This window comes from Aquila chrysaetos, chromosome W (genome assembly GCF_900496995.4).
Source record: "Aquila chrysaetos chrysaetos chromosome W, bAquChr1.4, whole genome shotgun sequence".
In the NCBI taxonomy this organism is placed as follows: domain Eukaryota; kingdom Metazoa; phylum Chordata; class Aves; order Accipitriformes; family Accipitridae; genus Aquila; species Aquila chrysaetos.
This window is the reverse complement of record NC_054457.1, coordinates 7,301,963-7,327,962: the sequence shown is the minus strand read 5'-3', so window position 1 is coordinate 7,327,962 and position 26,000 is coordinate 7,301,963. Positions and strand designations below refer to the sequence as shown.

Here is a 26,000-nt window from a genome sequence, read left to right as displayed (position 1 = left end):
GCCAGCTCCTGCTTCTTATCAGGAACTGTCTCTGCCTCATTGGCTGGTTCTTGGGGCCAGTTCTTCTTATCAAGGACTGTCTCTGCCTCAGCTAATTTCAACAATGTAAGCGCTAAACATCATCTTTCATCCTCCTTTATTATGTCTACTGAGATTCTTTTGACTCCCCTTGTCTCAATAGAGCAGCTTGGTGGGCACCTGGCTTCCAGCCAGGGTCAATCTATTGCACCGTGGCAAAGGCTATAAGACCCAGCTGCGCTGGAAGAGCACCAGAACTATAAAACTCAGCACCCGCGGGTGCAGGGAGTCCACGCGTGTTTGCAGCGCGCTGGCGACGCACAGCGGCTTAGCCTCCGCTTCCTGAAGCGATCGGCCGGCGGAGACCGGCAAGGACCACCCCGGGGCGCTCGCCTGAGGCAGTGCCACCTCCGGGGGCCGGATCTACGCCCGGGCAGGGGGACACAACCAGCCGCCACTGGAGCCGCGCTCCCACCGTTGTACCTGAAAACCGGCTCCCTCCCGCCGCCTCCAGCCCCGGCTCCGCAGGGCCTCGCCGCCCCTTCCCACCTCCCAGCTGACTAACCCCGGGCAGAGGCGGCCCGCCCTGGATCGCGGTCTCATCACCGCCGCAGCTCCTACCAACCGCCCGCCATTTGCTGCCGTCAGGCAGCTCGCCTCACTCTTCCCCTCACGCGGCGGGGACGGACCTCCCTGCCTAACCACGTCCCCCGGCTGCCCGGCTCCCGCCACCCCAGCTGAGGGGGGTGGCAGCCCGGGCTGAAGGGCCGCCGCCGCCACCTTTGCTGCAAAACCTTGGACAGCTCCGACGGCGGCGGGCTGCGGTCTCGCGACCGGCCGTCACCTGCCAGGCACAGCCCCCCGCACCCCACTTACACCCTCCAGGTCCTCGTGCCCCCACGTTTGAGACCCGCACCCTAGGAGCTCCAGGCTGCACCCCCCTTCCTAGTTTCAGTTCTTTTAATGGTACAAATTATTTCCTCAAAAGGCCACCAGCCCTCATTTAAAGGAATTGGAAAGACAAGCCCCAGCAGAGACCTTTGTAGATGTCAAGGTTCCAGTTAGGGGAAAAAAACCCGGCAGGCACAAAGTATCAGGGAGCTGTGAGAGCATTTCTCACAATGCACACAAAGCCGTGGCAACAATGCAAACATGAGCACACTCCTAAAGTTGGGTCCAGCCATGGCTGAAGCTGGACTAGATCTGAGCTGGTGAATCAGGAAAGGGCTCCAGCTTCTGTTGTACCTGCCTGAGCTGCCAAGTGTTTGACAAGCTACAAATTATTTGTATTTTCATTATAAACAAGTTGCTTTAATTTTAAAATTATTTGCTAGCAGCAAACACTACAGTTTAAGAACAAAGTTGTTAGAAATAACAACAACAACAAAAAAATCTAACCGCACATTACATTTTCACAATAGTCCCTATAGAAGAGATACTTCAGTCCTTAAAAATAAACAACCAAATTAAACATCTATTTAAATGTTTTCTCATTCAAAATAATGAGTTACAGAATTTGTGTAAGAGTACCATATTCTGCACCATTAGCTAATTAAAAGTTCCACTGCAGGCGTGAAACAAAGCAAAGGCTGCATGATCCTCCTCTAGTGACGGTTTAACACAGGACTGACGTCTAATTTCATCCTCATAAGCCTGCAGATGAAACATGCTTTGGCAACTGTTTTCAAAAAAAGCAGCTAATCCTTTCTTATATTGTCTGAATAATTCAGCAGCTCTCAAACCTTTCCCCTCCCTGCCCTTTCAGAAATAGCTTGTGGCTTCTCATGAATATTATCTAAAAATCTACAAGTCTACCCCTAACTTCGGTCTCAATTTAATGCTCACTTTTTGTTTTGTATCCAGACACACGTCACAGGTTTTTGTTCATTCCCACTTTTCAATTTCTCACTGCCTAGACCCCACTGCTTTAGCCAATTAGTTTCATTTGGCATAAATTCAAGCATTCACCCCACATGACATGGCCCACCACAGGCCCCAGGCAACAAGTGCAGCCATGTCCCACCCCATTGCAAGCTACAGACCAGTACCTACATAACACAGGGTGCTCTGGGGACCAGCAGTATATACTTATTTAGAGGGAAGAACTCCTCCAATGGTGCCTAGGTATATAAAGTTTGGAGAGGTCTGTGTGTCTATACAGACATTTGGGGCAGAAAGAGGATAGCATGGTGGCTGTTACAGAGAGCAACCAGAACTTCTGACTCTCCAAGTCAATCATCCCTCCCCCAGTATCAGCTGTTGCAGTAAGGAGGCATGGGGGACTCCACTGGTAGAAGCAATTTGGGCTTTAGACATTTCAGAAGGAAATTCTAGGGAAGAGGGAGTTACAAAGGGAAATGCTTTCCAGTGGAGTTATTACTTGAGGAGAGCCTTTCACCCTGTCCCTCAGGGTGAGGAGGGGATTGCTCACGCCCCCACCACACTCCCACCCAGACTCAGCAGGAGTCTGGATGGAGGCAGCACTGGGCGCAACAACAGAGCATTGTTTCTCTCCTACCAAATTCGCAAGCTGTTGTTGAAAAGGGGAGATCAAACAGAACAAAAAAATAGCCCAACTGTGCTTACCAAACCATGGCCCTGTTACCAATACCATGTACCTTCTCAATTTACATTGGACCTTAAATTACCTAAAAGTTAGTTTCAGTGGTTAGACACACAGCCAGATTGTTCCTTTAATTCCACAGATACAGACCTTGTGTCTATATGCACAAATACCTAAAAAATTAGAGTTATGCAGCTAAGCAAGCAGGCCTGTCCCCTGCATGTTATCAAAAGACAGGCTTCTTATCAGAAGCCAGGTATAAATACAATAGTCAATTTTTACTTTCATGATTAACATTGGGCCACATTCTTCCCTCTGCACAGAATCTCATCACATATTACTTGCATCTCAGAAAACACAAAACATCATAAAAAGAGAAAGCAAGTTATGTTAATCAAACTGTTTGAAATTTTAATTGAGATCCATGTTTGTTTTGCAACAGTTTCTCAAAGGCTATGCTATGATGAAACACAAGAATCATTTTGAATGAGACCAAATAAAAGCACAAATCTCAGGAAATAATTCTGCATTTGGAGAAGACTGAATAGAAAAGCCTGATTTTAACTAAAGATCTACAGGATTACCAAGAACATTATGGAACGTCCTTGCAAAAATTCCTCCCTTTAGTTAAAGCTTTGAAAAGAAAGTTTTTCAGAAGTATGGAGGCACCTCTAATCTCAAGGCAATAATTGAGAATTAGAAGTCCTTAGCATCCTTAAACATAGAGCTAGACAAGTATTTTCTAAACAAACAACTTTACAGTAGTGAGCTATTAATCTTATTAAAATGAGATTGATTCTTGCCACTGGGATCTGGCACTGTAATTGCCAGTCACTCAGTTCCTAATTTATTGGATGAAACAAATAATGCAATATTTCATGGCTGGTATTGTTTTATTGTCTAATATTGATTAAAATATTTACACTCCTACTTTTCAATCCACATTTTAGCACTCATACCTATGGCTTTTACTTTTAGTACAACATCTTTGCGTCAAGTGTCAGAATTTCATTTTAAAAAAACAGGAACCTGATACCATACAGACAAGTCTTCTCTATATTTATGTTTAAAAATATTCATTTTCAAAAATGACAATTTATAAAAGAAGAGTCTGCTGGTAGCTTTCTTCCATCTCATGTTTACCACAGATTCTACTGAGCTTTTCCTAATTTAAAGCATCCCTTTTAGTGTCCTGCTGCCTCCACATGGAATCTTCCCTCCCTCACCACTCCCTAAATTTAATGAAAAAAAAAAAAAAAAAAAAAAAAAAAAAAATCAGCAGTTGACAATTTTAAGCAAAAATATAAAGCGCTATAACATTACCTACATTGCCTTTTACTGAACTAGGTTCTTGAACACTCTAGCTTTGTGGAAATTTAACCAGTCAGTGTTGAAAAGGCACAGCAACAATGTTTTTTTCCCCAGCCTGAAAGTTAGGGACCACTGTTAGGAAACAGCAAACAGTCTGCCAAGAAAATTCACAGGTACCCAATTGGCCGCTTACATTAGAACCCACCAGATTTTACTGATTCTTCTGCCACAGACACCCTGCAAATTTATAACAAGAGTTTGCTTCTATGGCAAGAGGAAAAGAGGTAAAGTTACTCTTACATATACCCAGGGATGGTGTAACAGTGATACAAGCTATTCATTATTAAAATCCTCACAAAGCTGTCCATCTTTGTGGTAGTTTCTGTTCCATGGTATTACATGAATGGGAAAGTTATTTTTCACATATGAGAGAAGTTTAGTTGTACATGAAGAAAGCTAACTTTGGTCCACTTGTCCAGCTTCCTAAGGACAGCATATTGGAAAGATGAGCACTGATGGTTCAAAAACCAATGTAAAAGCTAACAAAAATAATTGGGTATTTAATTCCTAAACCTGCACAGTGTGGTTATTTGTCCTAGTCATCCACCTTTTCATTCTGTGTGTCCACTAATTGTTGAGTTTTTAAGTCTTCTGCTTGTTCATGATCTTCCTTATCTACATCATCTACTTGACTAGTTTCCTTTTCTTCTGCTTCTCCTTGATCAACACTTTCATATTCTACTTGTTCAAGGTCTGTCCCACCTATAAGTTCTGCCTGTACTTCTTCCATCTGTATTTGATTTACATGCTCAACATGTAACTGCTCCACGTGAACTTCAGCACCTTGTTCGGTCTGAATGTGTTCAACTTCCAAGTAACTAATTTGCACCTGTTCTTGCAGTTCCTCCATCTGTGTGCTTTTCACTTGACTTTCCTGTATGAGATCCTGGTGCATCTGTTCCACAGTTACCTGTGCAGGATCCACTTGTACCTGAATTACTGGTAGGACATGGACTTGCTCCACTTGTTCTATTATAGTCATTGATGTTACTGGTTCAGCTTCCACTGGAAGAACCTCTTCTGTCACTATTCGTTCTGAAATATTGTGCATGTCTTTGAGATGCCTTCTCAGCTCACTGCCTTGCATAAACCACAAATCACATAAGGTACAGTGGTTGGGTTTGTCACCGGTGTGTATTACCAAGTGATCTTTAAATTGATCCCAGCTGTTAAACACACTGTTACAAACCTGAAACAAAAGATACAGTATATTAAACAGTGCCAACAGAAGTATGACAAAGTATAATGCCTATTTCAGATCATAGCTTCATGTAGTATAGCTTTTTGCTACATGGATTAAAAAAAACCATGTACATTAGAGGTAAAAGCTGAGAAGTCAGCTTCAGATGAACAGAAGACCTGGTATTTATTTATTTTTAAGAAACAGTGTGCTATTTTGAGTTGTGCATACACAGGATACCTACAAAATTTGAGTCAGTACAGCATTTGAAAGTTTTCTTATTTTAACCTTATGTGAAATTCACATACAGATTCACGTCCCAATAAATGCCTGGTGCTAGAATTTTGGGTGGAAAGCTATTTATGTAATAATATTGTATGATGAAAGTGTAATACAAACTGTCCTTTTACTGAAGTTCTAGATGCAGTACTACTAGCCAACTTTTCCTTATCAGCTTTCATTTGTTCATGGTGTTGTAAGATTTACCCGGCTAGATTAAACTTTCCCATTTTGCCATTTCAAAAAAATACTTGAGTGATTTCAGCAGATAAAAATCTCTTAAAACTCCATCCCTTTTAAGTCTCTTCCAGCTAAAAGTACTGCTTTGACTGCAGACATACTATTTTCACAAAGCACTTGAGCACACTTCCTTCCCTTCAGCTGGCACTGAGGTAAGTAGCCTGAAAACAACACACAGACTGCAGAAATGAATGAGGTGCCAGGGTAGAAGAGAAAGAAGAGTGGGGTAGAGTCAGGCTTGGAGTAAAGAAACAGGCTCAGGGGTCTTTGTCCATGCAAGTGTTCTTGGCTGCAGAAAGAAGCAAAGAACATGCATTTCACTGTTGGCACCCCTTCACTGTTGGCAAATATTTTTGAAACAGAATGTTCCATCTCCTCAATTTTCAGCAACAGCACCGAAGGATGATGGAGTATCTGACAGGGATTAACTCAAGGAACAGGTCTGTGTAATGGAGCTGAATATCCCCGTTTTGCTGTTGAAGTCTTAAAACCATGTTTGTGATGCTAGTGACATGCTTTTTGTCTGTCCCCTGCCCCCCCCCCAGGCTCATACTTTAGAAAGAAGTTGCACACACACTTCTTAAAATACTAACCTTATAGATAAACACTCAAAATTACTTAGTCATGCATAAAGGTAATGACTATCAGTAATGCCCAAGCACATAATTACTGTTCTTGCCACATGGAGCCTAATTCAGCACTCAAGGCATACAAGGAAGAGCACCAAAAGTGCTCAACAAGCAAGCGCAATTTTGTTTTCTCCTCTTTGTTCAGTGAGCCAAGATTTTATTTATTGAACGCTATTCAAATTTAGTTTTAAAGAGAAAAAAATTCAAGAAAAATTTATCCAAGAATTGCTGTAGTTGCTGCTGGCTGAAACAACACTAACCCACATTCACAATATCTGTAACAGAGAAAGCTATGAGGTAGAAGCAATTAAACCAAAGGGTCACAAAGACAAAACAGTATCTTCAATGAAGCTACTAGGTACATTTTTGTGTTATACAGTAGTTCTTATGTTAAAAACAAACTTATCTTTAAGACAAAGGTATGTTCCCAAGAATTAACTTCAGACTAGCATAACAACTAAACGATGCAACAGCATTGGTGAAACTTCTGATAATAATTTGATTAGCAACACAGAATTCATTTGTCTCCTGCAGTATTCACTGCTTTCTGTGAATAAGATCACTCTGGTTTTTTGGAACAAATAAAGCCGATATCTAGCAGTTTTCTTTACTACACAACCCAATTTAACCTCAAACCACAGCCATTCTGTGAACTGAATAAGGTGAGAGCCTTAAGGGGGAAGCGTGTTCTTATTTGAGACTGTCACAGCAGTGGAGCAGCAAAATGGCAAATAAAAATGCTACAACCAACCTCAGCTCTCATAATTTCTAGCTTTTCAGAATCAACTTTTAAAAGCTAAGTAACATTCTTCTGAACAGCTTTTCAAATGTCAGCTACGTATGTTGACCAAGTACCCTAGCTATCCATCTACAGCATTTATATTTGCTTAAAAGACATTACAGATTGTCATCATAAGTTGGAATGACTTTCCAGACAAAGTCAATATATTGGTATTAAACAGAAGAATAATAAAATAGGAAATAAAATACTACTTTGTATTTTGGACTTTAGTGAAGCATGCTCACAAGCAGGAAAGGCCTAGGTCAGTGCATCAAGAACCTTGAAAAGGAAGCAGAAAGTCAGTAAGATGCAGATGAACACTTACCTACCCACAAGAATCTCTCTGATTAACAAAGCATTATGAAGCTCCATATCAGTAATTCCATATTTTAAATGGAACTATTGAGATATAAGAATTTACCCTCATGTTGTGGTTGAATGCAATCTTTATAATTTATTTTACTAAAAGTAGTTCTTGGAGACATAAGCCCACTCTCGTTGCCTTTCCTGCTCAGTACTCCCACACTCCCTCAGCACAGGAAGGAGGTATCTAACCTCAGACTCTGCTACTTCCATTACCCACCTGACATTCATACAGCTTCTTTCTTCCCTTTTTAGCTCCAGCTCCAGACTGACAGGCTGTCAGGTGACATTTGAGTGTGCTATTCCTAGCAAAATGTTCATGGCAGTTTGGACATTCAAATGGTTTTTCACCTGTTAAGACAGACACAGGGATTTGTAAGTGTATAAAACCAGCCAATTTTCGGTCAGCTCTCCCTTCTTCCCCTCTCCCTTTTGTGTAGGTTGATAAATATGCTGTAAAGATGTGGCCAACTGGATTATTCTACAGAAGAAGAGAAAGACATTCTATGTAAACTTTATGTAAATAAAAGGGCAAAAACCTAACATGGAGCCATAACTCTCATTTATAAAAAAACAAACAATAATGTAACATAATTCCCAGTGCCGTTTAAGGTACATTTAGGTTTTTATGGAAGTTAGATTACTATTCTGACAAAATATCTTAAAGAAATAGCAGCTATTTCTCTCTTTTCACCTGATAACATTAACAGTTAAAGACTCAACATTAGTATATACAAAGTGACACATTAAAGAAGGAAGTATTTAAATACTAGTTTTATTTTCAAGAACAATAACAGCTTATGCTTGAGAGCTGAAATTGAGCTCCAGAAAAAGAAGTTGTCACAGAATGACCATGAAGTAACAATGCATCAGTATTAAAACAAACAACACAAAAACCTAAACTTTCATCCAAAGTAGTATATTGCTATTACCATCATCAAGTAGTAACAAAGAACAACTGGTGTCTCTGTTTAGTAACTTCATCATGCACAAATGCAATGAAATTCAAGGAAATTAAAGTACAAAAAATTAGGAACAGTGTGTCTCTTCTGAAAGTCTGATAATTAATTTGTGGAGGTACTGATACCAACATTACTGAAACAAACTACTTAATGAACTCCAAAAGAGGCTGAGACATTTCAGTGAGTAATGTAAGAATCTATTCTAGCTAGATTAAGTTTAAAAGCCTACATTTTCAGGAATGCAGTAGTTATTGACTACTGAGACGGAAAGCCAATAAACCTGTATTTTCAGAAATAAAGATATTCAGAAGTACCTAACTAGCTTTTCAAATGAATCCACAAGTAGCCTATAATTCTTGCTTATAAAGGCCACAGAAAAATGTTAAATGGTGGGAATATTCCCCTTAATGGTTATAAAAGGCTATGTTTTTGGAGACTGTTGTACAGTTAATGCAGAGGAGGCTGAACTGCCATCAGTCTTGTAGATCAAAAGTCACGGACTTTGTGTGAGCAACCAAATACATTGGTGAGCCAAGAGGATACTACAGAACAAAACTCACACCACAGACCTTCACCTGCCCTGCAATCTGGTCACATTTAAAGAGTTACTTGGAGCAAGGCACTGCCCAGTCAAGGACAGATTTATTCTATTCTTACTCAAATTCTTCAATAATCTTCAACATATTCTGCCAAAAGTATCTGAAAGTGACAATTCAAAGACAACAGTGGAGATAGCCAAAAGCCAAAAGACATCGTGTGACTTGCACAGTGCAAATCAACGCTGCAACCTCGACTGCACTGGTCACAGCAATGATGGAAAACACAGAGAGTGTGTCAGCCTGCCTCTAGCTTGAGAAATGCACTGGCGAGCTGGGGGATAAACTCCTCTGCTAAAGGTGACAACTTGCTTCTCTTCCCCCAGGTGTCATCTAACTATGGCTTTAGTCTCATCTAAGTGAGATTTTATAAAGAGGGAGGGTTCTGGCCTGATCTAACAATTATCTTTTTTTCCATTTATGAGAATGGGTGAGATTTCACTTGCCAATCGTAATTAACTCACAGGACAGAAATTCTGACCCAAGATAGTCCAATATTGTGCTGGTCATTTATAACCCTACAGCCACAGGAAGGAGATTGCCCAAAATAAATATTTTTTAACCCAAAGACATTCATAACAACACGGTGACTTTTATTTGCCTAATATGTAAGAAATACCAGGGAATTCAACCATAACCATAAAGCTGCCATATCATTATTTAGATTGGGTTTAGAAAGAAATAGTAAGCCTAGTTGGGGTTTTTTGTTTGTTTTTAATCTTCCCCCCCCCCCCCAAAGGCAGGCGTTTATCAAATGAACTTCTTGGGATCATTTATTCAAGGCATGTAAATAGAGTCCATTTATTCACTCCTATGGAAGATGTTATTTGCAGTTCAAAGTACACTTCCTGTAAAACATATTTTAGATTTATGAAGAATGGCAAGGACCTTGATTAATTTTTCCTAAGAAGCTTGTATAATCTGCATACAAATTACTTCAGTTACAGGGTTTTCAGACAAGGGCTGATTAATTTGGCTGCTTGGAGCATATCACAACTCCTTCACTTCCACCTTCACTCATGTGAGTATACACACTCTCCATAAAAGGAAAAAAAAGAAAAAAAAAAAAAATCAAGAAGGCCTAACTTTGAGAAATATTCAGCAGTCAAAATTCCCAGTAAAATCAGAGGGAATCAAAGCTATTCAGTGTCTCTTTCTGCTAGGGGATATAAGCTTTGCAAAATACCAGGATTAGACAAGCATATTGAGAGCAATAGCTTCATTCTAAGATTGAGTTCTGTATGAGGAAATTGCTCTTCTTGTGTAAGACAAATTAGAGCTATTGAACTCAACAGATATACATTATTTAAGTGCAGCCTTGCAGAATTTCTGTCCTATGAGTTACTTATGATTGGCAAGTGAAATCTCATTCATTCTCATAAATGGAAAAAAAGAAAATCATTAGATCAGGCCAAAAAACTTCCCTCTTTATAAGTTCTGGAGATGACTTTGTTAGTACATTCAGTTACATGACATACAAGACAATTTTGAGGTTTTTTTTCCCAGAGATTCAGAAGCTGCTTAAGGTACTGTATGCATGCGTGAGAAAGAAACTCCATAGTTCTCCTTCCTTTCTTTTATTGAGACAAAGATAATAGCCATTGGCAATGTCAAATTCCTACATCAAAAAGAATTACCAACCCTGATAAGGTGTCTATTTCTGCTCCAATTGCTACTTTCATGTTATTGCTGGTGTTGTGATTAAGCAGCAACAGGATCAAATACTTTGTAGGACATTTTCTCCCTGGCCTTTTAATTCCATTTTTGTATTCAACCAGTGCTATACAGAATTAAGAACTTAGAAAGCCTGTAGCTCAAAGGGAGTTTTTCCACTGACCTTAGGAGACCACAGTTAAATAGTAGTATCTGGTTTAATTTTAAGCTTAAGGCTTTCAAAATGCTGAACTAGAAGTAATTAGATTCCATGTGTTATACTTGTATCAATAAATATTTAGAAAGTACTCTGCATCTTCTGTGATATGCTAAGTTGCTTCATCCCCAAAATCCTTTGTCACAACAGCAACCAACATACTGTGATATTTGGGTTACTTTGTTAATCTGCCACAAACTTTTCTCTGAAAAGACTTTTGTTAAGTAATTTGTATTTGGCTTGGTCATAATGGAGAAACATTCCCTACTTCATGGGGGATAAGGATTTGCCAAAGACTTTTTGTAAATGCAACTTTTAAGGGGCTATTGGGAGTAGACTGGATAGTGTCATATCAATACTCAGCACTCCCATACACAGATGCAAAGAAGTTCCAATTAAAAGGCTTTAGCAACAACAACAAGCCACAAAAGAAACAGGATTGCTACCCTCCATTAAATTCTTACTGATGAACTCATGACTGATATATTAAACAAAAACATCTGAAAGATCAGGACAACATATATTTTACATTCAGAGAGCTATCTATATAATGCTCAGTACCTATTCAGATAGTACAAACTTTTCAGTGGGATGAAAAAATAGCATCTTAACCTCCCATATTATATAGAAGGAGCACAAGTCATTTTGTACTCAAAAGATGCTATCCAGATTTCAAAGAGGCAAATTTTACAGTAACAAAAGTCTACTATAGTCACTAGAAATGTTTTGCTGTGTTAATTAACAAAGAAAATGAAATCATAGATGAGATGTCAAGAACAAGGATGAAACCTTCAAACAAGATGGTACAAGAGAGAGTTGTTAGGGGGGTATTTTATGTCTAATGCATTAATAGGCATTTGCTCAGAAGTTCTGTTAATTAAAGAAACCCTTTAAACTATGTATTCCACTGAGAAGCTCACAGTTCAGATCATATTTCAACAGAAACATTTACTAGTAGAATTGTGAAAATAAGAGTAGCTCCTCAGTTTGGTACTTTTGAAGAAGAAAACATGCTTTAAGAAATTATTTTGAAAAAAAAATCTTTAAGATTTAATAGACTTGAGAGAGAAGCTTCATTAGCGCTTTCTGGTTTTAGGTGCCTATTTTTAACTACCTCAATCCCTCAGAGTTTATATTAACGGAAAACAAAACAAAACAAGAAAATAAAATAAAACAGCATTTTAGTTGTAACTAGAAGCCAAGTATTTCTAGTACTCAGGACTCACGTGTTCTCTTCAGCATATTCTCTATTTCCCCAAAACATGCAAAAACTTAAAATGCTAGAGCCAAAGCCACAAGTACAAGACCATAGCAGTGCTCTTACCTGTGTGCTTCCGGAGGTGCTCTTTAAAATGTCCAAAGTGGTCAAACTGCTTATCACAGTACTGGCATATATGTATTTTTTTGCCAGGTCTTTGCTTCTTACTGGCACCACCTTCATCAAGGTGGTAACAGGTGAAGTGCTGTTTCAAAGCACTCTCTCGTAGGTACCTTTTATTGCATGTGTCACACTTGTAACTCTCAGTAGAGTGTGTTTTCATGTGTTCCTTAAAATGGTAAAACAATTTAAATGAACGGTTACATTTCTCGCAGTGGAATAAATTCTTCATGTGTGACAGCTGAAGTTCCACAATTTCAATACCTTCTACCTGTTTGCACGAGGGATCAGTTGCACTATCACCTTCTTCTTGGATCTGGCATTTTGTCTCTCCCTGACGATACTTACTGGTGATATCTGCCAAAAGAGCCAAAGCAGATTCATCTGATGTATCCGTTGTCTGTATGTACTTTATAGATTGCTCTGCAGAAGCTACTTCAAGTGTTTCGATGCTGTCATCTTCCACTTCAATTGTCCCCTCAGCAATCTCAACCTCAATTTCAACAGGCTCCGATTCTGCAGATGGCAGTGTTTCTGTGATAACATTAGAGGTTTCAGCTATCTTTCTCTTTTTCAGTTTATTTTTACCTTGCGTTTGATTTGATTCTAAGGGTGATGAATTTTCTTTGTTCCTGCAAAGCATTTGCATAAACATAGTTAAGACCCATAAGCACTTACATAACAATTCCTGCCTGATACTGAGCTTCTGCATTAAACACTCACTAGCTGTTTCTCAAAGAAGCTGAATGATGAATGACCACATAACCTGCATGCATTTCAGAAGCTAATTTGTCCTTAATCTATACTCCTTAGAGCTGTAGAATAGTACAGTTAAAGCTGTAGAGCCTTTGACACAAGGTTACTAAAGTGTTTTAAATAGCTTTGCTTGAATGATACACACCATCTATCAAGAAGAAAGGCCAGTTAACCTAATGACATAAGTTTATCTAAGAAACTTGTGAAATTCTGTACTTGGAAAGAAAACTTCCATGAAGGAAGGACTTCTTTGGCCTGCCTACTCAGAAATAAGATTCAAGTCCTTCCTACGCTATTCACCTCTTAAGCTCTGGAGTGCATGCAATTGCCTGCAGTGCTTACAGCCTGTTAGAAAACACTACAGCTGTGACTTCACACAATGATTATTATAACATCTTGTACTTCAGGAAAGCACACAGCTAACAGCTGAGAGAAAAAAAAAAAAAAAGCCACTGGGATATGGAAAGAATATTCTAGTTTAATTTTCTGGGCTTAAACACAACCCCCAGCCCTGTTCCTCTTCTCCTTGCACCATAAACACACAACCCCCTTCCTCCAAGATGTCAGGGATAGCATCCCATCTCAAACACAGACAGAGCTGAGTGGGCCAATGCTTTCAAGTCACACCCTCACAATTATCCACAGCACTTACATGCTGGAGGTTTTACTACTGATTATCAGTTTTGAAAATGAGTGGCTATCTTCCTCTCAAATCAGACTGACAAGAGTAATTTGTGCTTTTACCTTCCTTTATAGCCTGATGAATCCTTTTATGTAACCTACTCCCTATCACTTTCAGGTTTTCTAGTAATAGGAGAGATAAGGTTTTTCTCCAGTATCTGTATGTCATATGGCAGAGATGTGTGATGTAATGACCTAATGCAGGATACAGCTTATTAAATAGCACCTTACTATATTCAGATACAGGAAGACAGAGCAGCTAAACTTATAATTTCATCTAGTCTGGATTTCTGATGTCTAGGTGGTGACAGTTACTTTGCACATTACTGCAAGGAGCTCCAGGATCACGTACCAAAATAATAATCTGCTCAAAGAGAAGACTACCATCCTTGAGCACATTGTGTGGCTCAGGTGTGAAGCTTTGAATGGGGATACACACATACAACACACTGTACTTCAAGGAGTAACAGTTGGTTGTTTTCTTTGTAGTCTAGATTATGTGATGTGCAACTGTGATGCATTACACAAATGGTTAGTCCTATAATAATCTCTCTCTACTTTAGCTGAACTTTCTGGAGCTTACCCCTTTCAGTCAAAGCTCAGACAGAGGCACTGTATTGCAATTCTTCCCCCTCCTACTGTGGAGGAGAAAACTGAGACTGACAGTGGTACTCAAGTTTGTTTTTCTAACCAAAAAACCCCCACCAAAAATAAAAAAAAAATTTCAAAATTTATGAACAATGGAAATGACTCTAAGAATAGACTGGCTTGCACGTGTGTTTGTTAAGCAAAACATTTGTTTCCTTGTAATGTAAGAATTACAGCATTTAATAGTGATGCATAACCAACAAACTGCATAACATTATAGAATAGTGGGAAATAATTGCAGGCAGGACAGTTTAGCTTGACAGACTGATCTGAATCCTGGTTCAACAGCTCTACCAGCATACGCAAACTCAAAGCGATACCGATTAGAACATACTTTTTCAGTTTCAAGTGTCTTTTAAATTTCTCAAGCAAACAGCAAAGGTCTGCTTTTTTCCTTAATAAAAAAAAAGTTCTTTTGGTGATACCATGCTTAATCTTAATAACGTCAAAAAAAGGGTGTTGGTAGGACTAGAAATGCACAATCCCATCTTTCCTATTTAAAAAAAAAAAAAATACATACTTATTCAGCTCTGCTACCAATCCAAAGAATAAGCACAGAATAAGTTGATTAAAAAAAAAAAAAAAAATCAACACTGATGTTGAAAACCAAGTTTCCAGTGTACCGTGTCGTGGAGGTTTTGTTTGGCTACTAGAGGAACTTGGGGTCAATGCCACTCTCCTTAGCTAGTGTGTCTACGGGGAGATAAAGAGGAAGCAACAGTCTTTCCTTAGCCTGAACACAAAGACCTTTTAGCAGGTCTGGAAGAGAAAGCAAGGATAACTGTAATGCTGGGAAGAATTTATTGCCCCTCCCTCTGCTTCATGACAGAAGAACAGCGTAACATACAGAAGGAATGAGAACACGGCAGCACTTTGTGAAAGGGAAGGAAGGGGAAGAAAAACATGTGGGAATGGCACCTGCTTCTCAGGTTGAAGTTTGGTAATGGAGTACAGTTCCTCGTACTGGATAAAAGGTGCCACAGCAACATTTGATTAAGTACTGATCCCATATAAAACTGATTATAACAATTACATTTGTTCAAGAAGTTTGAGAGATTAATTTTGCACCAAGAAGTTTTAAAATCACTGCCTATTCTCTTGAAAGCAGAAAGAGCTGCACGAAATCAACACACCAGCACAAACTTGTTAATGTGGTCTAGTTACCTGAGGCACATCTTCACTGTACACCCAGCTGTCAGTCAGGTGTGGGCAGTCAGATAGCACAGAGACTGGTAACTAATACCAGCAAAGTCACAACCCTACAACGTCTGCAACATTTACCAGCCATGTCACTTGTCATCGAGTTATAGCCCAAAGAATGGGATGTTCATTTTTTAACCTACATAATTCTGACCCATATCTTATATTAGAAGATTATACGGTCCCACACAAGTTTAGGAGGTTCAAGGATAAAGAACAGCACCGCAAAACACTGGCAGCCAGCTTTTGTAAAAGGATTCTTAAGACTCTACATTTCGGTATTGGGAAGAAAAAGAGGCTTATGTGTTTACCTGATTTCAAGTGCTTTGATCACTTCTAACATCTGTAGATACTCAGCTGCTTTCCAAACATCATTTGCTTCTTCCTCACCTTGGACCATTAGTTTTGCTGTATAGGTGAACTCAATTAGGTGACGAAATGCTGTGTTACTTACACCTGTTTACAAGCAAGAAAAACAGCCTCTTTTAGCAGTTCCTCAGTCTTGCACACTTGCCTGCTCACCATTTTGCTCGCAGTACTTTGACAGCCAGTTTCATGAAGATGCCACCCTTGAAAGGCTCACGTTGGAATAAAAAGTCTACTATAGAAACATGTCAATCTGGAACAACTACAGAGTAATGTGTCCTGGTTTCAGCTGGGATAGAGTTAATTTTCTTTCTAGTAGCTGGTATAGTGTTATGTTTTGGATTTAGTATGAGAAGAATGTTGATAGCAACAACTGAAAACATCAGTGTGTTAAGTAATGTTTATACTAAGTCCAGGATTTTTCAGCTTCTCATGCCCAGCCAGCAAGAAGGCTGGAGGGGCACAAGAAGTTGGGAGGGGACACAGCCAGGGCACCTGACCCAAACTGGCCAAAGGGGTATTCCATACCATGTGATGTCATGCCCAGTATATAAACTGGGGGCAGTTGGCCAGGAGGGGCGGAACATTGCTCAGGGACTGGCTGAGCATTGGTCAGTGAGCAACTGCATTGTGCATCACTTGTCTGTCTTGGGTTTTATTTCACTCTCTTTTTGTTATCTTCCTTTTCATTACAATTATTATTATTAATTATTATTATATTTTATTTTTTATTTCAATTATTAAACTGTTCTTATCTCAACCCACAAGTTTTACTTGTTTTTGATTCTCCTCCGCATTCCATCGGGGGGGGGGGGGAGGAGGGAGTGAGGAAGCGAGCGGCTGCATGGTGCTTAGTAGCTAGCTGGGGTTAAACCATGACATCATCATGCCACAACAAAGATAAAAGGAAGGATAAGATGGACAAAAAGCTGTTTGTATAGAATAATAAAAAGTATAAATTTAAATATTAAAATATGATCTGTCTCTCAAGAGACCTCTGAGCAGCAAGTTACCGGAAGCTGAAGTACTGCTCCAGAAAATTGCACCTTGCCTAACAGGCAAGTATTGCTCCACATCTATCCTGTTCTTGCACCCCAGCCAAGGCATCTTTTTCCTTTTTAATTTTTCTTCAGGGGAAGTTTTTTCCAGTGGCAATAGCTACCTGTACTGGTTCTGGCTGGAATAGAGTTAAATTTCTTCATAGTAGCCTGTATGGAGCTATGTTCTGGATTTGTGCTGAAAATAGTGTTGATAACGCACTGATGTTTTAGTTACTGCTGAGCAGCACTTACAGAGTCAAGGCCTTTTCTACTCCTCACATTGCCCCACCAACGAGTAGGTTGTAGGTGTACAAGTTGGGAGGGGACACAGCCAGGACAGCTGACCCAAACTGACAAAAGGGATATTCTATACCATATGATGTCACGCTCAGCAATAAAACTGGGGGGGAGGCAGGCAGAGGGACCACTGCTCAGGGACTGGCTGGGCATTGGTCAGTTGGTGGCAAGCAATTGTTTTCATTTGCATCACTTGTCTTTCTTGGGGTTTATTTTCCTCTCTGTTATTTTTTCTCTTTTCCTTACCATTTTTAAAAAACTATTATTTCTTTTTAATTATTAAACTGTTCTTATCTCAACCCACAAATTTCTTTCTCACTTTTACCCTTCCGATTCTCCCCCCCCATCCCACCAGGGGGGAATGCGAGAGCCTGGCTGTGTGGTGCTTAGTTGCCGGCCAGGGTTAAACCACGACACTACCTCAGAACAACTCAAGAGCCAAGATCTAGAAAGCTAATTGATATGACCAAGCATGCATTTAAGCCCATACCAAGGATACTACATTCATTTTGAGCTTGGGCACACAACTCTGAAGGTTTTTATTTGCATGAATCAGACTACCTTCAATCTCCACCAAGGGCTCCTGAGTGAAATCTTGGAAGAATTTGTAGAAGAACTGGCTGCAGGCAGCAAGAACAGCCTTATGAGCTTTGAAATGGTGACCTACAAAGAGAGACAAAAATTTTGGTTTAGGATAACACCTTCCTTACTCATAGTGCAGAATAAGTGCAGATGCAGAGAAGGGAACGGCTGCAGAAGCACCCAGTCTACAAATCTATTCCAGCAGCATATAGTCACTTAGTATATCTCCTTGTAACATGGGATACCACTGAAGCTAGCCTGTCCCATCTCATGCAGACTCTTGCTAACATCACTGACTTTGTTGAAGCTCTGCAACTCAATCAGCTGGAGGACTCACTCCAGAGTGTTTCTCTCTTCAGATATTTAAGTTACGGGAAATTCCTGTGCAAACTTTTTCCTGTATGTCTTGGGCTCAGCTCTCAGGTTTTATCCAGGCTCTCCTTGGTTTTTGCTGCTCTTACATACAGATGTATTTTATCATCACTTCTGCCAGCATAAAGACCCCTGCAGAACAGAAGTAGTTCTGCTCTGTTCTTCCTGTTTTCCAGACTGTGTATTCCCCATCACTGTGTTGCCTTCTCCCTGGTGCAGGCATGAACATTCATAAGGCTCCGTGGGACACAGGTAAGAGAAGCAACATGGATTAGAACTACACAGCTGCACAAGAAAACAGTTTTGAGCTCAACATGTGGATTTGGTAATACTAGAGCAGAAACAAACATTCAGGATAAGTTTTGTGCAAGCATTGTCAGTGAAACTATGGTGATTCCAGAAGAGTAATTTTTTCTTCATTTGCTTACTTTTTTCTAATCCATGCTCTGCAGGACCCTTTTCCTTCAAGTGAGTTCTTGCTATCCTTTTAAGGATCAGGTGGTACTCCTTTAGCTAGGTCTGTCCTAGTGGACACTGCCTATCTTCCCTGAAGCACTCATCCACTCTAAGATACATTTGGGATAAGAAGCAATCTTAGGTGATCTATCAGACACCACCTTTTCTAATGAGATAATAAGCATTTATATCTCCATCTTCCTTTTAAACTAATACTTATGTCTTTAGAACACATAGAAAAAGTGAGTTGTTCTACCCTATTTTAACTATATATTAAAATAGCAGGCAGATACCAGAGAAGCAAGAAGGCAATCTTATTTCAAGCTGGGTTTTTTGGGGGTTTTTTTGGGGTTTTTTTTTTGTTTTGTTTTGTTTTGTTGTTTTTTTTAAACAATCAACCAATATTTGTATAAGTTCTCTGCATGCAAACAGCTCAAGTTAGGGAAAGATATTTTTACAATGCTTTGGAAATCCTTAGACAACACATTAAATATAGTACAGCAGTTTCAAAGTGGGCTTCTATCTGAAAATATTTAGCCCCTTGTTTGGAAAAGCAGAAGCAAAATTATTAATCACTACTGGAGACTCTGTTCAGCCCAAGATTTTAAATTAAACTCTGCAAGCAACTCGCACACCAATACAGAACCAAGAATTTGCTAGCAACCCGGTTTGACAGCTGACCTATGACAAACCCAACAGCTTCCCAGCACAGCTTTCAGAATTCTCTGTATACCAACTGGTTCTCAGGCCTGTACATACCATCAACAATCAGAGTGATATCCGTAAACTGGTCCTGCTCACGTTGTTCATTCAATCTATCCAAAATAACTTTATAGTGTTCAGGGAATTCCTGGATACATTCCATCATTTCTTCGGCTTCCATGGCAAAAGGACTAGTCTGCAAAAGATGTGGTAGGACAGTAAGAATACTGTGCCGCTCAGTAAATACCACACACAGTCAGGTTAGTATACAAACATGAACTAACTAGCACTTTTCAGGGACTACAAAACCAATAGAAACACCAAACTGTCTTGGTAACAGGTTTACCTGATTTTAGCTGACAGGTAGGAAACATTAGGGTTAATGAAGTGGAGTATGGCCTTATTTATACACATGAAAAAACAGTCAAAGTGAGTAAGTGCATTTCTTTATTCTACAGTTTCAACAGGGACTCACCTCCCTCAAAGCAAATACTGCAGGGATGTAACATCTCCACAGCTAACTATTCTACAACATCTCAGCAGCATAATGTCAGAATCTTTAAAAAGTTACTTCTTGCAATTCTACCAATCCACTTGGTGGAAGAATGGTTCTGAAAATTTTCATGCTTAAGTCACATTTTGTATCTAGTGAACACAAGATGTTTACTTCCTTAAAATAAGGATGTAATGAAGCAGCACTTTCCATCTTCTGAGTACATAGGAGTTGCCAGGGATCTAATGTGTTGTCACACCCAAGAGCAAAGAGCTGCTTATTCATCCAGCCTTCTTACAGTTCTCCCCCTGCAAGGTGAAATATTCTTTGCCAACCTTTTGAAAGAGACATGTAGGCTTGTAATCTGATGGCTCTTCCTCCCTTACTTATACAACAAACATAGCTGGGGGTGGGAGTTGCAGAGGTTCTCAAACCTAAAGAGGTTTAGAACAATTCTGTGCCTGTGGACGAGACACAGATGTTAGTGTGCTGCTTATGCAAAAGAAACTCTGGAGAGAGTCCAAGTGCTTCAATGAAAGCATTTCACAAGTTAACTCCAGGCAAAATGACTTCAGATCTGTGCAGCAGCACTCATCTTCAACTCCCACATTCACATGGCTCTCACACTGAGAATGTCACAGAAAAAGCAAAGACATTTCAAAGTCACATTAATGCAGAAACTTTGTTTCTTTTCACAGTCTAACTCACTTTGAAGAACATATGGTTTCTGAGATAAGACAGTGATTAGGCTTGAATGAGTCTTAAAGGAATTTAAGACATACCCTTCACTATACTGTTATACTTAGTATGGACAAAAGGAAGAAAGTCAGGAGAGCAGCTAGTATCAAACCAAACATTGAATATGAAGATGGAAAATTCTGGCATGGCAAAGAAGCAGTTATCTTCAGAGTGCTAGAAGAAACTAGATAGCAGGTGCTTCCTAACTTCTGGTGCAGATTTTTTGTGTGCAATTGGAATTGGAAAGTCCCGAGCACAAACCTGTTACTTATGTGTACTAACCACATCTGAGCTGATGCCACCATGCTTGCTAACTCCCCTGTGCAGCTGTGTAAATTCTACCTCGCTTCCAACAAATACACATACTGGTATATGGAGTTCAATAGAAGTGGAGAGGACAAGAATTACCTGGATATGATAAAAGCAAAGTTATTTTCTTATGACTAACAGACATCAAGTAAAGGAAATCGTGGAATTCCTGTTTTTACCACAAAACACACTCTTTCTTGCATCTCAGAAAAACTGTCCCATGGAGAAGTCATTTTGCCAAGAGCATGAAAAAAGAAGAGCAGAAGCAACTGCTTATGGAAGTCTAGTTCTATCTGCTATCACTGCTTTGCCAAGCAGATGCTGAAAAACCTATCAGGATCTTGTGAGGGCAAGGGGGAAGGTGAGGTTGAAGGAAGAATGATGCTGCTGCTGCCTTCACTTCACCTCATCTGTAATGATGGGTCTAAGACAGATGACCAGCAGCTCCTGCCTTTCTTCCATCACCTGGTATTCCACATAAAGTCTCATGTGGGAAGTTGTCAGCCATTTACTTCACTGTTTAATTTTTCTTGCCCATTTTTGATACATCGTACAAGGATAGATGACTTGCAGTTAAAAGTGTAATTCCCTAAAAGTTAAACCAAACAAAAATTTGACCCCCAAATCTCATGATTTCCACCTATCCAAAATTTACTTCCAAATTGCATGTTTGTAGGAAGATCTTACAAAAAACCCCCTCAAAATAACAAAGCAAGCCCCCTTCCCAAAATCTAAGAAATTTAAGAGTTTCAGTCTCCCTCAGAACACTGAAAATCATGAATAAGAAAACAACAACTTATGATAGGTAATTTATTGCCCTGAATTAACATAAAACTAGTAAAAAAAATGTGAATTTATCACATATCTAAACACAGTTGCAGCATTCATTGAGTATTCTCATTTTAAACTAATATTGCAGAAGAAAGCCCAACAGAACAGCATATGTTCAATGAGAGCATGACTACTTTGGAGCAAGAAGTGAAAGGCACAGTCCTCAGAGAAAAACCAAGAAGCCAAGGCAGGCAGACAGAAGTGATCCAAGTTGACGCTTACATGCAGGCTCATAGATGAGTGATGGAAACTAGACTAATTCAGTTATTTACCTGGATTTTCTTGGAAGACCCAGTTGACTACTGACTTAACCTTATCAACTTCTGACACTGGATGCATCTCACATGATATGCATGCAATTTGCAGATCTGTTCTTATAAATCTACCTCAATGAAGCCATCTTATTATTTCCATACTCCTGGACTTCAAGAGGAACTCCTCTTATTTTCAGCACTAGACATTTGTTTTCTTTGCCTATATGGATCATACACAAATGCAGGCAGGCAGAACAGAGTTATGGCAATTCAGACAACACTAATCAGCAGACTGAGCACTGGCCAAACCACTGCCATCTCGTTGTAGCCATCTCAGGAAAGGAGAATGAGGGGTGCTTGGTGGGTAACAGCAGTGGTTGCTTCAAGATAACACAGACATGAGAACTTCTTGTGCACTTTGTTATATATTTTTCTTCAAAAATAACAACTACAGAGCAAGGGTGCGAGCCAGCCCCTCGGTTCCCTCTCAGCCACAGACAAGGCCTCGCTCCCGCTGAGGCAGAGGCGACCCAGGCACCCGCCCCCTACCGAGCCGAGCAGGGCACACACCGGGTGCCGCGCTGCCCACAGCGGCTGCAAGGCAGCGCCGCGACCCACCACCAGTCCCCCTTGCAGTCCCCGCCGGCCCGAGACTCCGCGGAACTCTCGGAGGCCCGGCCCCGCCTGAGCCCCTCACGGCCGCACACCCTGTGGTCAGCCGCAGCCTTCCGCACCCCAGCCGCAGCCCCATTGACGGACGCTGATGGCAGTCAGCGCGACCACCACCAATCGTAAGGCGATGGCAGAACCCGCCTCAGGCGGAGGAACCAATGAGTGCTCGCCGAGCCCCAGGAGCGGGAGAAGGCGGAAGGCCTAGCCAGCACCGAGTGCCCATCGGGCACAGGCGCTTTGAGAGCGGCGTGGGAGACCGCTGGCAGGCGCGAGTATCCTATGGGGGCGCCCCCAAGGAGGGAACCCGACCGGTGCCGGCCCGAGCTATACGTTTAGCAGCACCGCCGCCTCATTAGTCGTTATTACGTCATCAAAGCGCGCATTAAATCAATCCCTTTTCAATTCCCGGCCGAGTCGCGCCACGGCGGCACAGCGCTCCGCAGGGTGGGGAGGCGGTCCCGCTAAGTACTCACCGCAAGGAGCCCCTCGCCCTGCCGCGCTTGCTCCGCCGTTACCGCTTCCTGCTCCCCAGCACGTTGAAAAGCGGGGCAGGCGCCGGCCAATCGCGACTCGCATTCCCGGCCTGCACCACGCGGCGGAAGTGACAGCAGAGTCACCTTTCACACGACAGGGTACGCAGGCGGCGGGGGGCGCGGTTCGACTGCTCGGTGCATTCTGGGAGTTGTAGTCTGGGGGTGTGCATGTGCGTGAGAGCACCGTACAGCTGCGGGCGGTGCCACGGTGAGGAGCCGCAGCCGGGGTGGGCCTGGGAGTGGGGCGGGTTGGCTGGCTCCCTCTCTCCCAGGGTTGGTACACCCCTGTGCTGCCTGCGTTCCCCGCAGAGGAGCAGGTAGTGCCCGTGTGGGGCGGGGCAGCCGCGGGAACCGGCGGCTCCGGCGGTTACTTCGCGCAGTCCCGGCCCGGAGCTGCGTCGGGAGCCCCGGCGGTGGCGGACGGTCATTCCGCCCGGCAGGACGGTTGGCTGGGGGTGTGGCCCGCCTGGCGCCTCGCCGGAGGGCGGCGGGGAGGTGGCCTCGGCTGTTCCGCCCCTGGGAAGGGCATGGCTGCTTTCTGAACATGAAAGAAAAATGCAATTAAATTCACGATTAAGATAAGATTAAACACCGTCGTTTTTCCTAGACCTCAAGTCTGTGCGTTCACCAGTTTCATAAATGAACCAACAAGTCTGTGCAAATTACCGTTGTAACAAAGTGCTGGCAATGTTTGACTGCCCTTACTGTGTTATGGAAATTATGCGTGCCAGGCACCATAATAGGGTTCGACTCCAGGTTTCTGGTGAATCAATAAGCCGAAAGGAAATTCTTCTATAAAGTCCTTTTTATTAATAGCACTACAGCTCAAGCTGGGTGCCTCTGAAGAGGGACCTGGAACAAAGAAATCCCTGGGCAATTATACCCTTACAATCTAAATTCCCTGTAGCAGTGCTACATATCAAGGTGCCGCGATTAGATCACTGGTCGGCCTGGACCGGGGAAGAGACAGATAACACACATGGTGTGAGTGCCAACTCCGTCCTTTATTGCGCAGTTAATTCCTTTTATACTAACAACGGTAGGTGGGATTACTGATATGTCATAGGGAGGCGACGACTAGCCTTCTACCTTTCCATGACATCGCGAGATCTTCCGAACGGTGTTCCCTACATCTCCCCCTCCTCATGTCCAACTAGCTCCCATTGGTTACACACACTATTCATGCACTGTCCACGCGTCCAGTTGCACTCAATGATTGGCTGCATCAACACTGCACACGCGCATAAACATAAAATATAATTGGTCATACTAACTAAACATACGAGACTTATCTCAGTCTAATTGGTCAAGATAAACTGCTGAATTGAGGTTGGTTGTGCCAAGTTCTCTTTATCGTGGAATATGCACCTGTGTTTTTCTAATTGGTATCTTTCTTATTTTTGTCTTCTTGTTTATTCTGTTCAAGGCCTTCTAAAGGCGTCTGGAATGCTTTTGTGACCGTTAGCTAAATATGTTCCCACAACAATTCCCCCTCCCTTTTTCTATTAGAAGAGCATTAGCAGATCTAGTCACCACCATCCGCGAACTCAGCCCAGCAATCGGTAGGTGCCAGCTTTACGTGGGCGTCCCCACAGAGGCAACGATGGCCTTGCCGTACACCAGCCCGATGCTCTTCGGAAAATCCCGGTATTTGTACATTTGCAGAGGAACAGATTTTAGCACGCGTGGCCAGCGGGTGCCAAAATTCGCCTCAGTTAAAACATGGGGAGCCTATGGCACATGCGGTCGCTGGCCAGACGTGCCGCACGAGTCATAGCCATCCTGTCTATTGGTTCACGGGCTTAGTGATGTGGTTGCAGTGCACAGAGAATCTTGACCTGTTATGTTGGCTAAGGTGACCTACAAGATATATGAACACAATTAATTAAACACAGTAAAAGCAACATTATACCTAATAAAATACACAAGAATAAAAGAAACCCCGATTTTTAACAAAGATACAAACCAACTCCTAAGTCCCCATCCCGCAGCTAAATGCTCCAAGCCAAAATGACATTTTTCTTAATTGCTATAAAGGTCTTGCAGCGCCTTCTTGCTTCTGCAGTTCTGTTATCTTGTTTATTAATTGCTCCAGCGTCAGAAATTCGTAGCAGATACCCAAGACATCACAAGCCAGGAAAGGATAACAGCAATCTGTAAAGAAAAACACTCAAACACTACAAGGTTAGGGCAGGACGAACCATGCGACTAGGGACCCATTTCAGTAGCCCTTCAGGTATCTGTACACAGGCGTACCCCCGCCTGAGGCAACGCAGCTCAAACGGTCCATCCCATTGGCGTGTCTGGGGATCACGCACACGGACCAACGGGTAGGGGCCTTTCTCTTCCGTAGCCGTAAAATGTCGTTGCGCCGTCATCTGGTCCAGGTCCCCCCGAATTGTCTGATTTAATGAAGTTAACGCAGTTAACAGGAGACGCTGTGCACGGAGAACAGGTGAATTATCCCGTAAGCAGGAGGGCTCCGCCTGGTCCCCCTCCCTAAGACGATCTAGCAGGGTCTTTAAGGTTCGATGTGCTCGTTCTACAATGGCCTGGCCGGTGCTGTTATAAGGAGTGCCATGTACAAGGGCTATACCCCAGGTTGCACAGAATCGTTTCACCTTTTCCGCAGTATAAGCTGTACCATTATCCGTCTTGATCTGTCGTGGAATCCCCAGTTGGGCTATGCAAGCACGCCAGTGTTGTACAACCGCCAAGCTATTCTGCTTCCTGTGCGCTGTAGCGAGAATATATTTACTATAGGTGTCTACGGTAACATGCAAATACTGTAGTGGCTTAAAGGGAGCGTACTCCGGTCCACTCATGTTGACTGCGGGCTA

General features: G+C 41.7%; 1 protein-coding gene across 8 annotated transcripts; it reads right to left on the bottom strand.

The window, feature by feature from the left end:
• Positions 1-1,396: 1,396 nt before the first annotated feature.
• On the bottom strand, positions 1,397-23,257 carry LOC121232758 (zinc finger protein 131-like). 8 transcript variants are annotated; one of them, XM_041121160.1, is made up of 7 exons: positions 19,388-19,466; positions 18,098-18,409; positions 17,780-17,881; positions 15,827-15,971; positions 12,177-12,862; positions 7,645-7,775; positions 1,397-5,141 (listed from the first exon to the last, which is right to left on the bottom strand). In XM_041121160.1, the coding sequence occupies exons 4-7, from the start codon at positions 15,913-15,915 to the stop codon at positions 4,488-4,490; spliced, it is 1,560 nt and encodes a 519-aa protein (XP_040977094.1). In that variant the 5' UTR covers positions 15,916-15,971; positions 17,780-17,881; positions 18,098-18,409; positions 19,388-19,466; the 3' UTR covers positions 1,397-4,487. The 8 variants fall into 8 exon arrangements, with proteins under 8 accessions (XP_040977094.1, XP_040977095.1, XP_040977096.1 ...); XM_041121161.1 differs by having other exon boundaries at positions 18,098-18,382; positions 19,388-19,464; XM_041121162.1 differs by having other exon boundaries at positions 18,098-18,457; positions 19,388-19,454.
• Between the last annotated feature and the right edge of the window lie 2,743 nt (positions 23,258-26,000).

What these genes read in the sequence shown, in the direction of transcription:
- LOC121232758 (XM_041121158.1), bottom strand. Translation starts at nt 19,511, where the DNA reads ATGGAAGCCGAAGAAATGATGGAATGTATCCAGGAATTCCCTGAACAC. An exon ending in GCCCTTGGTGGAGATTGAAG is followed by an intron (nt 15,972 to 17,779) that starts GTAGTCTGATTC and finishes GCTTGTAAACAG; the next exon opens with GTGTAAGTAACACAGCATTT. An exon ending in ATCAAAGCACTTGAAATCAG is followed by an intron (nt 12,863 to 15,826) that starts GTAAACACATAA and finishes AATGCTTTGCAG; the next exon opens with GAACAAAGAAAATTCATCAC.